This window comes from Pteronotus mesoamericanus, unplaced genomic scaffold (genome assembly GCF_021234165.1).
Source record: "Pteronotus mesoamericanus isolate MK-2021 breed Mesoamerican mustached bat unplaced genomic scaffold, CSHL_Meso_final contig_65, whole genome shotgun sequence".
Taxonomy (NCBI): Eukaryota; Metazoa; Chordata; class Mammalia; order Chiroptera; family Mormoopidae; genus Pteronotus; species Pteronotus mesoamericanus.
In genome coordinates this window covers 6,993,934-7,007,891 of record NW_026555228.1, presented here as the reverse complement: position 1 = coordinate 7,007,891, position 13,958 = coordinate 6,993,934, and the positions used below count along the sequence as shown (strand labels likewise).

General features: G+C 40.2%; 2 protein-coding genes across 3 annotated transcripts in view; one reads left to right on the top strand and one right to left on the bottom strand.

Annotated features, from left to right (window-relative positions):
* Positions 1 to 13,958, top strand: part of CTPS2 (CTP synthase 2) — a 97,278-nt gene that overhangs the window by 36,293 nt on the left and 47,027 nt on the right. The gene's annotated exons all lie outside the window — the stretch shown is intronic.
* Positions 7,994 to 10,852, bottom strand: S100G (S100 calcium binding protein G). Its single transcript, XM_054581095.1, has 2 exons — positions 10,724 to 10,852; positions 7,994 to 8,098 (listed from the first exon to the last, which is right to left on the bottom strand). The coding sequence occupies exons 1-2, from the start codon at positions 10,844 to 10,846 to the stop codon at positions 7,994 to 7,996; spliced, it is 228 nt and encodes a 75-aa protein (XP_054437070.1). The 5' UTR covers positions 10,847 to 10,852.

The window sequence follows — 13,958 nt, the reverse complement described above, 5'->3', positions numbered from 1 at the left end:
TTTGGCACCCTGAGCTTAGGATGAGGTAAAGGCACCTTATGGCTTCAGAGGAAAGGCTGGTCATTCTGAGCATAATGTGAAGAGCAGATGTTCAGTAATTAGTAGTTTGCCCTGCCTTATAGATAGGTCAAAAAAAAAAAAAAAAAAAAGGTTGTCTCTGATAATCTGTTATGGGCAAGGGCCCAAATTCAAATTCTTCCAGGTAGTTAAGGGGGTGAGGGCAGAAGTTTCTCTTGAGCCTGCAGGATCTCAGTTGCCTTTAGCTCAAAACAATCTTCATATGACAGACGCATATCTGGGGTGACTCATTCTGAACCCCTACTGTGCCTTGTGTCTACCTCTATCACAATGCATACCTCACTATTGTAACTGGTTTTTAAAAAACGGTTTTCTTGAGACATAATTCACATTTCATGAAATTTAGTCATTTGAAGTGTATGATTCAGTGGCTTTTAGCATATTCACAGATCTGTGCAACCATCATCTCAATAGATTTGGGACTATTTTCCTTTCCCTGAAAGAAACTCCACACACCTTAGTTGATATCTCCAAGCCTCATATTCCCCCTTCTACACTCCAGCCCTAGGCAACCACTAATCTGTTTTCTGTGTCTACAAGTTTGCCTATTCTGGACATTTCATATAGATTCATAGAATATGTGGCCTTTTGTGAGTGGCTTTTTTCATTTAGCGTAAGATGTCTAGATCTGTCTATGTTATAGCATCTATCTGTATTTTTTTTCTTTTTATTGATGAATAATATTCCATTATATAGGCCTACTCCATTTTATTCATAAACTCATTCATTGATGGACATTTGGATTGTTTTCACTTTTTGACTATTATGAGTAATGCTGCTATGAATATTGTGTACAAGTTATTGTGTGAACATGTGCTTTAATTTCACGTGGGTATATATACCCAGGAGTGGAATTGTGGATATATGGTGACTGTACATTTAATTTTTTGAGGAATTGCCAGACTGTTTTCAAAAGTGGCTGCAACATTTTACATTCCCGCCAGCAGTGGATGAGGGCTTCAATTTCTCCACATCCTTAACACTTGTTATTGTCTGTCTTTTTTTACTGTAGCCATCCTCGAGGACATAAAGTTGTATCTCACTGTGGCTTTGATTTGAATTTCCTTGATGGTTTAGGATATTGAGCATCTTTTCATGTGCTTATTGACCATTTCTATATCATCTTTGGAGAAATGTCTATTCAGACCCCTTGCCCATTTTTAAATCAGGTTATTTGTCTTTTAATTATTAAATTGTAAGTGTTCTTTACATATTCTAGAAATAAGTTTCTTATTAGATATATCATTTTCACTGTTGACATTTTGGAGTGGCTAATTCTTGGGGTGGGGACTGTCCTGTGCACTGTAGGATGTTCGGTAGCCTCCTTGGCTCCTACCTACTAGATGTTAATAGTACAAATCTTCCAGCAGCCAATTGTGACACTAAAAAAAATGCTTCCAGACATTGCCAAGCATCCCCTGGGGGCATAGGCAGAATAGCTCCTATTGACAACCACTGATTTACAGAGATCCACTTATATTTCTCTCCCTTCCAGCCTACTCCCTCCCTTCCCTCATGGCAGCCATTAATTCTTATTTTTGGAGGGAGGTTATCTTTCCATTTTTAAAATATAAGTAAACATTTATGTTTACTTGTAGCCCCCTCCCCTTCTTCAATAAGTGATAGCATATTCTGCATATTTTTTTGCCTTGTTTTTTTAATTTAACATGCTTGAGATCATTCTGTGGAAGGATGTAGAGATACTCTTTACTCCTTTTAGAGCTCACAGTTCAGACCATAATGAACCATAACTTCCCAGCCAGATGGTACTCGTAAGTCTTATGCTCAGAAGACCTAATACTAATGAAGAGTTCCTTATAAGGCTTTAATATAAACATATTTTCTGAGTAATGGCTGAAGTAGCTATATAGGCAAATCATGGGTTTTCTTTTTCACAATAAGACTTTGGGATAGGAAATGATTTTACCAGTAGGTGCCACTGTTACTTAGCTTTGGCAACATACTTTGATGACTGTCCTTTACTGGTTGTGTATACCCACGTACCCATACGCGTATATGGATATGTGTTTCCTTTTTAACAAATACATATGCTAGCATGCTTGAAACACTCTTGCCTTTTGTACTGATCACTCCACATCAATACACCCCTGTGCTTCCATATGCTTGTCATACTGGTCTGCATCGTTCTTTATTTAACCTGTCTAGTACTGATGAATTTTTAGGTTGTGTCCATTATTTTGCTATTTTAAATCATGCTGAAAATTAGTACCCATATACATATGTCCTTGTACCCACACAAACACACTCCTAGGGATGAATTCCTAGGAGGGGAATTGCTAAGTCAGAGGATATGTGTGTTTTACATTTTGAAAGCTTCTACACTCATAAGTGAGATGAGAACAATAAAACCTAATTGCTACTGAAAGTCTTTATGGCCTGCAATCAGTTTGTTGGAGAAAAATAGCCTTAAGAGCCAGCATTTGTGATGATGGTGAAAAGCCTTATTAAAGAAAAAGACCAAGGTGATAGAATCACCAGGCAGCAAACACCAGGAAGCCTAGGGAATAACTTAAACTTGAGCAAGTAACAATGACTGACAGTGCGTAATGGCCATTCTGGTCCTTCCAGCTAAAAAAAAAAAAAAAAGTTAATAATTTGGAAACCAGGAGCTTCTTTTAGGTGTATTTGCTACTGAAGTCTGTTTCATGGGTATGGTAGAGGAAAAATGATTTTTCCTCTGTTCTTCTAAATTTTTGGCTGAGACCCCTCCCTGTAATCAAAGACAGATTACCAGGAGAAAAACAAAGTTTAGTGGCATGGATACCTCCTGTGCACAGGGGAGAGACCCAGGAAAACGGTGTAACTCCCTGAAATGGCCCAGGCTATGACCTTAAATACCATCTCCAGCTAAAGACAAAAGAAGTTGTTGAGAGGTGGAGGAATCAGTTATGGGAGGTGATGAGAAAAGAAGAAAACAAGGATAAGGTTGTTATGCAGATTTAAGTCCCCCTCCTTCTCCTTTGATAAGAGTTTCTAGAGATTTAGAGTCACCTCCTATTCCTGGTACAAAGAGGGAGACACCCTTACAAATAGATATTTCCCTTAGAAATAGATAAATGTAAGTGTCTCTTACAAAAGGATAACTTTTACTCAATTTTCAGAGCTTTTGTGCCTGCTGTTTCTTTAAAGTAATCAGCTTAAACTAATCCTTATGTCAAAGAGACATATTTTGGGATGTTAAATTCTGATCCCCTTCATGGGCCATTGTGACCCGGCTTTGGCATGCATGATTAGCCTTATAGTTGCTTATGAAATCATTAGAGACTCTGGCATCCAGGACAGATATCTAAGAGGAGGTGTCTCTTATACACATAAAAGGAGTAAGAGATTTTCCTTTAAGAATGAAGCGAAACTCTTTCTGAGTCTGAGAGTACCAGGAGAGAGTGAGCAAACTGTATTTTATTGTGTCATTTCTCTGCTTAATCTACAAGGTGAAAGAAAAGTCTCGGGGACTTTGCAGAAATTTAGGGTTCTACAGCAAGTTTGATTTTCTTTGGCCTGTCTCAAAGTTGCTTTACCTGCCTTCTAGATAATGCTAACTAGGAACACAGCTGTAGCTGACTTGCATTCTGATTCTGTATCAATCACATGGCTGCTGCTGACACCTTTGACCTTGAATTTGGCTTGAGACCTCTCCAGTTCAAGTAGAGGATAGTTCACGGCATTGTGGGGCTTTATATTAGAATATCTTTGGTTTTTGAAAATATAGGAAAAGAATCTCAATTTAATGTTTAGGTATGTGGATATGCTTAATTTTTAGCATTTCTTTTCTGTTTATTGAAAACAGTAACTTTAAAAATCTGAACTTACATAAGATATAGCATCCTGAAAACAGAAGCTATGTTCCACCTTCAGACACATGAACTCACACATAGCACACTTGGATGGTGGTATTGGTAAGGAAAAGTGAGAAATTCAGAGTATTTTAAGCAGATGCAAGTGGAAATTTGAGATTGCGGTATTTGATATTATTTCACCTTTAGTTATTTATCATACGTATGACTTCTTTTATACCATTTTGATTCAGGGATTTTCAAAGTCAAAATTAATTTTACATCTGACACAACGGATTTGTGAAATAGTCACAAATGATTAAAAGTCAACTCAGGCAAAGGGTAATTTGTGTTATTCATTAAGCATAATTAATGCATTATTTTCCTACTGTTAGTTGAAGCCCTGTTTGAAATATTTTCTTTTTTCATGTTATTTTTCAACAGCTTCACATGAAAAGCAAATTAAAAAGAGTTGAGAAAAAACCTGTACAGCTACTTAGAGTAACTTTTGAGGCAACTTTTATTACTTTGAAGACTGCTTTGCATTTAGAACATTGTAGTAAACATCTCCCAACTAACCACACAACCATATAGAAATCATTCAGAGCTTAGTTTGGGCTAAGGAACTTTTCCCATAAAAGCAGCTGTCAAGAAGACAGCTATGCTATGGGTAAAATAACCTTTTATGGACCAGTCTGGGATCCCAATAGTCATTTAATTCTATCTCTGTGGGTATGATAGGTTCAGAGTTGACATCAGGCTGTCGGCCATAGTAGCTGATCTCTATCGGGAGAAAGAAAAATTCTTCCAATGGCCACTGTCTAATGGCTAGGGCACCTTTTCCACCAGACTCCTCCTGCCCCGTCTCCCCCCCGCCCACACCCCTTACCTGAGTCTACTTTTTGAAAAGTAACAGCAGGACTAGCAGTAAGCCTCATTAGTATACAATATTATTATGATATGTATTAGTATACAATACATATCACAGGGTAGTCCATAAAAATACAGAATCACAGGGTAGTCCATAATTTTAACAAAAAGTGAATAACTAAATGAGTACTTCAAAGCTAATGTATTTTAAAGCTTTTATACCTTGAGCTCAATAGGAAATGCCTTAGGAATAGATATTTCAATCCCTTGAAAGATTTCCTTTTTGCATTAGAAATAACTGGATGCTGGTGGAAAGGGATTATTAAAAAGAAAAAAGTCACTGTGCATTTGGAGCTCATCCACTTAAGTGCAGTTCTAAACATAATGTATTACAAATGACCTGCTGCCACAACTCTGCTTGCAGTTTAGTTGGTGACACAAAATGTAGACTGGTAAGCCCTGGCTGGTGTGGCTCAGTGGATTGGGTGCTGGCCTGTGAACCAAAGGGTCGCTGGTTTGATTCCCAGTCAGGGCACATGCCTGGGTTGTGGGCTGGGTCCCCAGTTGGGGGCCTGCAAGAGGCAACCTATTGATGTATCTCACACACATTGATGTTTCTCCCCCTCTCTCCGTCCCTTCCCCTCTCTCTAAAAATAAATAAATAAAATCTTTAAAAAAACATAGACTGGTGAAACATGTAACTAAATATGTGGGTAGTACATGAGCACACTCTCATTAATGCTACTAGCATTGTCAGCAAGAACTTTCTGCCATGGTAGGATGTTCTGTACCTGTGCCATCCAGTATGGTAATCACTAGCCACATGGGGCTATGAAGCACTCGAAGTGTAGCTAGGGTGGCTGATGAACTGAATTTTAAATTTTATTTAATTTTAGTTTATTTAAATGTCAATAACCACTTGATATAGCGGCCGGGGTATTGCACCTGATATAAATGCCTGGGTAGACCTTTGTTTAGCATGGCAACCAAAGACTCTCATGATCTGAAGTCAATGTGCCCTCTTTATTTGTCATAGCTGGCTTTACACCCAGAATGGAGTGCGTATGTTCCCTGGACTGCCTTGCACTTGGCCATGAAGTGTTTATTTGGGATGTCTTCTCTCCTTTGGAATGGCTGGGCTTCCCCCTCCCTACAACTTCCCTTCAAGGTTCTTCTACAAATCCCAGTTGAAATACCACCTCTTCCATTAGCCTTTCCCTGGCCCGATCCCAGACTTACTGACTTAGGATCTGAGAGGCGTGCAAATGGATTTCTCTAGTCATCTTTTATAATGCTATGCCCATAGTAGGTGTTTCGTATATGTTGGAGTTGAAAGAGATCATGTATATTTACTCTGCAAGTGGCTGATTGAGATTAGAACATAGGCTAAAATGGGAAGCCAGCATGACCTAGATATTAGAATTCAACAAACCACATGCAACCAAACGTAAAACCCCAAACTAATAATGTTGGTTATTAGTAAAGATGTAAAAACCTTAAATAAAATATTACAGTACCCAATTTCAAAGCATTAAGGATTAATCAATCATGACTGGATAGTGTATCTGAGGAATTAAATTGATCAAACAAAAGGGAGAACCATCACATCGCCACAGATGCTCAATAGGGGGACGACAGTATCTAAACCTTGGTGCTCACAATCTCATAACAAACTGAGAAGAAAAGGGTACTTCTTTTTTTAAATTTTTATTTATTGATTTTAGAGAGAGAGAGAATAAGGGAAGAGGGCAGAGAGAGAGACAGACAGACATTGATTTGTTGTTCCACTTATTGATGCATTCATTCATTGGTTGTTTCTTGCATGTGCCCTGACTGGAGATCAAACCCATAGCATTGGTGTATCAGGATGATGCTCTAACCAAATGAGCTTCCCGACCAGGGCTGAAAAGTGCACTTCTTAAATGAAAAAGAATATCTTTTACAAACCAGTAGCTAACAGAAAACTCATTGGGAAATAGTAGGAGGTTCCTATTAAAACCAGAAACGAATAAAAGATATGTATTATTGTGACTAATAAAGTTGTGAAAATGAGACCAGCTAATGCTGTCTGGGGAATGGAGCTGTCGTTCCCCTGCCTGTTTGTAGATATAAGAATCAATGCAACCTTTTGGAAAATCAGTTAGGTGGTCTGTTTCACAAAGCATAAAAATATTCATACCCTCTGACTCAGATATTTACTTCCCAGAAATTCTCCTAGGGAAATCTGATTTGTTGACAGAGATATGAACAGGTACTCATTATGACATTATTTAGAAAAATCAGAAATGGCAATAATCTAAATGCCCCACAATGGGGAAATAGTTAAGACTATTATGGCGTATCCCTACAGTGGAACATAATTAGTCATTAGAAAGGTTTAAGGCTTTTGATGCCATGAGAATGTGTGTGTGTTGAATTAGAATGATCCAGATTGTATTTAAACATTCCCTTGCTGTGTATAAAAATCTCCTTTGTTTGTAGATGGAAGAGTTAGAAGTCAGTTTTCTCCCCCCACCCCAGTTAAATGCTTCTCCCACACTCCTCCCGTACCCCCCGTCCCAGCTGGACCCAGCAAGGGGAACTTGAGGACAAGCTGTCTCTCAGATACCCAGTGTCCCAGCAGCATAGGATGCCAGAGCTGGGAAAGGCCTGTGTTTCCTGTCGCTTTTATTTTACACATCACATACCAGAACCGAGGCTACTCCCTTAGTGATAGAGCAGAACTGAGTGTTAGTCCTGTATTCCTTCTACTCCCTGAGAGGGTCAGTGATTCAAAAAGCATGGTGAGTGCTGGGAGATGACTTTAAAGACAAGTGTCTGTTCTTTGAAGTCTGTTTCTCACTAGCTATTGACTAGAGTTGAAATGGGAAATGATGTGAGTACTAAGCAGTCAGGAAGGGAGAGCAAGAGAGGGGTGAGGAAGTTGGTTTCTCACATCAGAATTCTTTCCGTGTCTCTGGCATCACCTTTGTAGTGTTGGTCAAGATCATGGAACTTTTTTTTTTTTTTAATCTATAAAAGTAGATGCGTCAGACTAAGGTTCTTTTCAAATCTATTAAACTATGAAGGTCCGTAATTTACAAGGGGAGGCATGTCTAAGAATTTCTTTATTAGCAATAATTGGCTATCACTGCCAGATCATTATCATTGGAAAGGCTTAAACAGAGACATTGGGGACTCCATGTAGAATATGGCCCCTTCCCAGGTGCTCTTTTCTGGGTGAGCAGAATGATATCCTTTTGCTTTTTCTTTCACTGGGATATCTTTTTCAGCAACTCCTGGAATTCCTCGAAGCTAACTTCTCCGTCTCCATTCTTGTCCAGTTCTTTAAAGAGGTCCTCTAGGGTGTTTGGGCCCTGGTGTTAGACAAAAAAGGATGGGATGGGGAGAGGAGAGAAAATGAATCAGTTATGTACTGCTACACATTCTCCGAAATTAGAGGCACTGTGTCTGCATTCTAAGAAGGCGGCTGAGCTTTTGAGCACATGCTACTGATAGTTAGAGGTGGAAAAGCCAACTTTAGCTCTAATGTTGATTCATGTCACAGAACAGGCTACCATTTTTATTTTCTATAACATGCATTTGTTATTTTAATATTGATAATGTGTATTTCAATATTATTAGTTTTCTAGTAATCTTAGGTATTTTCCTTTATGCCTCTAAAACCATTCTTTTGAGGGGTGTGAGGGCTTCACTGGACTTCTGAGGGACCCACAGCCCACCAACAGTTGAGGACCGCTGCCTCACGGTGTCCTGGGAGCTGGCTTTGTGTCTGCCCCCAGAGCTGGGCTGGCATATAACTGAGACACAGTGCTGGCTGGCACTGTGCGAAGGGCTTCTGGTAGTTCGTGCAATCCTCCCAACTACCCTGTGGGGAAGACCCACTTTACAGATGAGGAAACTGAGGGTCTGAGACAGCTGCTGACTTACTCTGGGGCCCACAGCTGGTAAGTAGAGGACTTGGGGTCCAAACTTTGACTCTAGATCCCAACCCCTTAACTAGTAACTACCCTAGGTTTTCCCAAACCCTGGACTGCAGCCCACCTCTATGCTAGGCAGGATGACTTTGGATCAGTGGTTCTCGTACTTTGCACACATCAGAATCATCTGATGGCTTTGCTGACCTTCGTTAATACAGGTTGGTGTTCCCACTCCCAGAGTTTCTGATTCGCCTGGCCTGGGGTGGAGCCTGAGAATTGGTATTCTGTTCCCAGGCAATGTTGCTGTTGCTGGTCCAAGCCCAGCCACGCTCGGAGCACCAGCGCTAGAGATGTTACATGAGCTCATGTGCGGGCTCCTTGACTCCCTTTGACTACTGATGCCCCTGTAGTGTCGTAAGCAGACTGAATGTTTGTCTCTGCCATGAAACCCAAATCCTAAAGCCATTACAGCTGACTTTCAGGTAGGAGTCTAACTGTGGCAAAATAGTACTTAGGAAACCTCTTGAAATAACAGTGTGGTTTTTACGTCAGCTCCAAAAAAATTTTTCTTTTGAACTGTGGTAAAAAACACATAACATAACATTAAGCATCTTAACTATTTTTAAGTATACATTTCAGTAGTGTTAACTATGTCCCATACTGTTGTGCAACAGACCTATACATCAAGATATGTTTTAACCCTTAATTTTTTTTACAAAGACACTTGGTGCTTTGCTACAATCACAAGACCAAACTGTAAGTTAGTTGTTCAGTATCTGTTTTATAATTATCAAATGCTATTTTCCTAAGTCGTCACTAGATTCTAAACCTTAGTAATCCTTATGGAAATATAATCAGGTACATGACTTGGTAAGTAGATTTTTCAAAACTTACCATTAGTAGTCCTGCCTCTATTCAAATGACAACAGTCATGTGTGCTTTTTATAGGAAATACATAAAGTATAGAAAAATTTATAAAATTCTACCAGTCTTATCTTTTAAAGCAAACTTGTTAGATTGCCTAGGCTCTCCTGTCAGATTTTTTTCTTTCTTTTATTATATTCCTTCATATTATTTTTCTATTTTTTGGAAAAAATTAAGTATCTTGTTTTAGAATTTATTTTTTTCTCCAAAACCTTTGTTTTAATTTTCAATTAAAAGGTCTCTATTTTCTGCCAGTGCCTTTAACTGTTTTTCTTTTTTTTTCTTTTCTTTTTTTGCCTTTAACTGTTTGTAAAGTTCTTTTATATTTTAACCATAAGAAAATGAGAAGATACTGGATTACAAATGCATTGAATTCAGCTGCTTTTCTTTTTTGTATTAAAAATAGAAATTGTCTCAACCACTAAAACCAGAAACCTTTTCACATGTCATATTGGCAGAAGGGACATTTGTGGTTAAAACCTAGAAAGCACATGCTTTCTTCTGAAGTTACAGCTAACAAGTCACCAAGTTGAATGTATCAATTATAGCCCTTCTATTTTGAAGATTGCTTCCAATTGTTGGCTGGAAGCGGGGTTTTGTTTTGTTTTGTTTTGTTTTGTTTTTTAACAGACTGCCAAGTAAGTGTTGGGCTTGTTGAGAGGTACTACCTATAATGATGAAGCGCGTCCGAGGCCAACTAACATCAATTTACCGACCTCTGTTTTCCTAAAGCTTGGCACGGCCGTGCTGAATCCAGGCTGAAGGTCTTTGTGTCTTTGCGTGGCAACCTGTGCATCTTCCAGGCCTGCCTTGGTACAAGTGCCACCCCTGCTTCCATTTACTACAGCTAGTCTGGAGAGTTCTGTGCTAAGGCTGTGGGGGAGAGGAGACTGGCTCTCTGCTTTCTAGGAGCTTGCCATGTGAAATGTGGTCTGCCAGCAGGGATGGAAAGCACACATTAAGTGCTTTCCCTCAAGTAACGCCTGTGCCTTGGCCGCTGTGTGTTCTGCCCCAGACTGAGCTCTGATCAGCATCCTGAACCTCAGCCTCTTCCTGGGTCCTCTCCTCTTGCCTCTCCTCCCCTGCCCTCCCACCCTCAGAGGCCCAGTTCAGGGGGCTCTGTAGTTGTGCACTCACTTTTAGAAGAGTGGGGAATTCGTTCTGAATCAGTAGCCTCAGCTCCTCCTTCGACAGCTGGTTTGGATCACCTTCTTTGGCTGCGTATTTTTCAAAAATGGTCTTCAGGTCATTGGAAGACATTTTGGCACTTATCTTGGTGTCCTGTAAGTTGAAAAAGAAATGAACTTACCAAAAAGCTGAAATGGTGCAGTGCCATTGGGCTGTTTCTTTGGCATAGGTGGGAGATAGTAAAGAAAAGCCTGAGGAGTGGGGACTGACTGGGGGCGAGTAAAAGAGGGGAAGGAGGAGAAGAGAGGGAGTGGGGACTGTGGGAACCGCACCAGTGTCTGCAAACATGTTTTAAAAAGAATCTTAGACAGTATGTTAAATGTCTGTCCTTAGAGTACATCTATTAGGAGATAGTCCTGAAGCCAAACTCCTTAATTAGTAATTTTGAGATTTTTCACTTTTTATGCATCTGGTCCGCACTCTGTAGCCTGGGGTGTTAAAGAAATCTAACTACAGCTTCTAGTCTCTAAGTTACTGGTAGTACTTTCGGTAGCATGAACCCCCTTTCTCGCTAGTCCATTATCTTTCACGGCATTCTGAAAGGAAACAGAAAGAGGTCCAGGTAGCACTGAAAGCGCACTTACCTGGTCGCTGAACAGCAAGGCAGCTGGGAGAATAAAATAGGAGTATGGAGAGCTGAGCAGATCATGCAACTTTTATAGTCTGTACAGGTGGACACGCCACCCTGATGATGAAATTTTCCTTTCGTTTGGCATTTAAAGGTAATTATTAATGGTTTTTGAAATCCAACCTTAAGACCGCATGAACCTCATAATTAAGGGTGTTGTAAAACTGGCCAACCGGTACAGACTTGTTGAAGCACCTGACCCATACAGTGGGTTCCTAGGTCAAGAGGAACTGTGCAAGAGGAATTCCCCAGGTGAGGATAATCTTCTCTAACGACTTTAGCCACCAGGAGGCAGTAACCTGTCTACAGGGGAAAGTTTCAGTCTAGTGAAAAAACATAGACCATGACTAAAACATTTCTATCCGTGAGATGGGGGGAGGGAGAGAGGCCATATGAATCTATTTGTCACACCTCAAATGGTCCATTAGGCAATTAAAAATGTTCAGGGGCTGTGCAGAAAGGCTTCCCCGGGTTGTATGTTTGACAGGTAGATCAAGTAACGCAGGCACTTTTCACAGCCTTATTAATATTTTCCCACCAATATTGATGCATAAATGCTATCATTTTGTCAGTGGACCAATAGTTTCATACATATACAGTAGTTATGAGTGGAAACTTCAGAGTCTCTGAAGTTTCAAACTTCAATTGGTGTCAAACCAGCAATGATTGGATTTCCAATCATGTTTGTTTTTTCTTCTGAAACCAATTGTTGGGCTTCTCTAGCCATTTTTTTCTACATTATCAGCTGTGGAAATATCCCTTTGGACCATGTTAGGGGTTTGAGTGCTGCCGATGCCTTTGAGGGCAGCATTCCTTGCAGAAGCATCAGCAAGGTGATTTCCTTTAGCTTCCGGAGAGTCAAGTTTAAAGTGCCCCACCCCAGCATCTTAATATAGCTAAAGCATCATGTAAAAGTATAGGCATCTAATAATTCCTGAACGCAAGGGCCATTTTTCGTTTTATTTCCATTGGAAGTAAGAAAGCCACATAGCTTCCATAGCATTCCAAAGTCATGAGCTACTCCAAAAGCATATGGACTTCAGTAGAAATGCTGGCAGCTTTGCCCTTGGCTAAAATGCAAGCCTGAATGAAAGCATACAATTCGGCCTGCTGGGTTGAAGTAGTCAAAGGTAAAAATGCCTCAGTGACTTCAATTGCATAATCAGTACAGTACTTTCCAATTTTATTTCTAAAACACGAATCATCTGGAAACCATGAGGAAACAGTTTAACCCAGAGGAGTCTTCTGCAAATCATCATGGCAAGGACTCAGGAGGTGATCTGTCAGCGCCAAGCAATTATGAGGGGCTTCATTGGTCTCAGAAGGGAGAAGAGTAGCTGGATTAATGTTATTACGATGCAAAAGAGTTGCATGAAGAGAAGTTAGTAGAAGGATTTCATAGGAAGTAAGGTGACTAACCAAAACATGCTGGGTATGGCGAGGACTCAGGAGGGTTTCTCCTGCATGGGGTAAGAAGATGGTTAGAGGGGGTCCCGCAACCATGTCCTTAGTGGCAGTAGTGGCTCTAAGACAAAGGGGATATCCAGGGTCCGGCTGCCAACTACAGTATCCTAGGGGTCTCTGGTGGTCCCCATGTCTTTTGGGTGAATATCCCAAGGGCATTCCCTTTCTTTTCATATACCAAAAGGAAAAGGGGGATCTGATAGTTGAGATGTCCAAGAGCAGGTGGGTTTATTAAAATCTTCTTTAAGGCTTTAAAGGGTATGTTCTCCCATTCTTCCTATAAAATTGGGTCAGGACTGTCAATTTTTAGTAAAACATACAGAAGTTTTGTCCTAAGAGAGATTCATGATCAATTTGAAGAAAAGTTTCTTCAAGCCGACCCAAACGGATTAAGAGGGAGGATTGGAAAGCTCCTGTAGTTCCTTGGAGCCCCATCACTGAGGATTAAGAGGCCCTTGGAAGGCTGGCTAGAAGACTGATTACAAGGCTGAGGGCAACTAAAGCAGTTAAACTTGTGATAATCCCTTTTCCAACATCCTGGCTCTTTGCAAAAACGGTGGAAACTGGGAGTCTTTTGCTTTGGTATAGGGGCTTTCATTTGCCAGGGCTAAAAGTTAAAAATCATGGCAGCGTCAGCTCTAGGCGGCCCATCTAGTGTATGAGCAAGGTGATTTAGCCAAATTAACTAAATCTAGGGTGGACATGGTCTCCCATTCCTTCCCAGTCCTCTTAACTAAAAGAGAAAGGTCTCCATCCAGCCCACTAACAAACAGTGAAGTTAAAGGTTACCTGAGTAAAATCAACGTCTGAAGGAAGGCCAGAATTTTCCTTTAAAATGACCTTTAGTCGATTATAATAGTCATGAACAGATTCGTCAGACTTGTGAGCAAGTCTGAGTTTTGCTACAGTCAATAGGGTTTGGAAAAGCCTTAGGAATTGCTTTGTGTTCTCTAGCGAGTTCTCTAATTTCTCCCCCCAGAATTAGAGGCTTGTTTCTCTAAATCTGTTTCAGGCTGTTCCCACTGGGCAATTCTCATCCAATGGTCTTCACCAGCTAACATGAATTAGCTGATATAAATCAGAAAACCCAGG

Coding starts and splice junctions, on each gene's coding strand:
- S100G (XM_054581095.1), bottom strand. CDS start 10,846: ATGTCTTCCAATGACCTGAAGACCATTTTTGAAAAATACGCAGCCAAA. Junction 8,099..10,723: donor AATTCCCCACTCTTCTAAAA/GTGAGTGCACAA, acceptor GTCTAACACCAG/GGCCCAAACACCCTAGAGGA.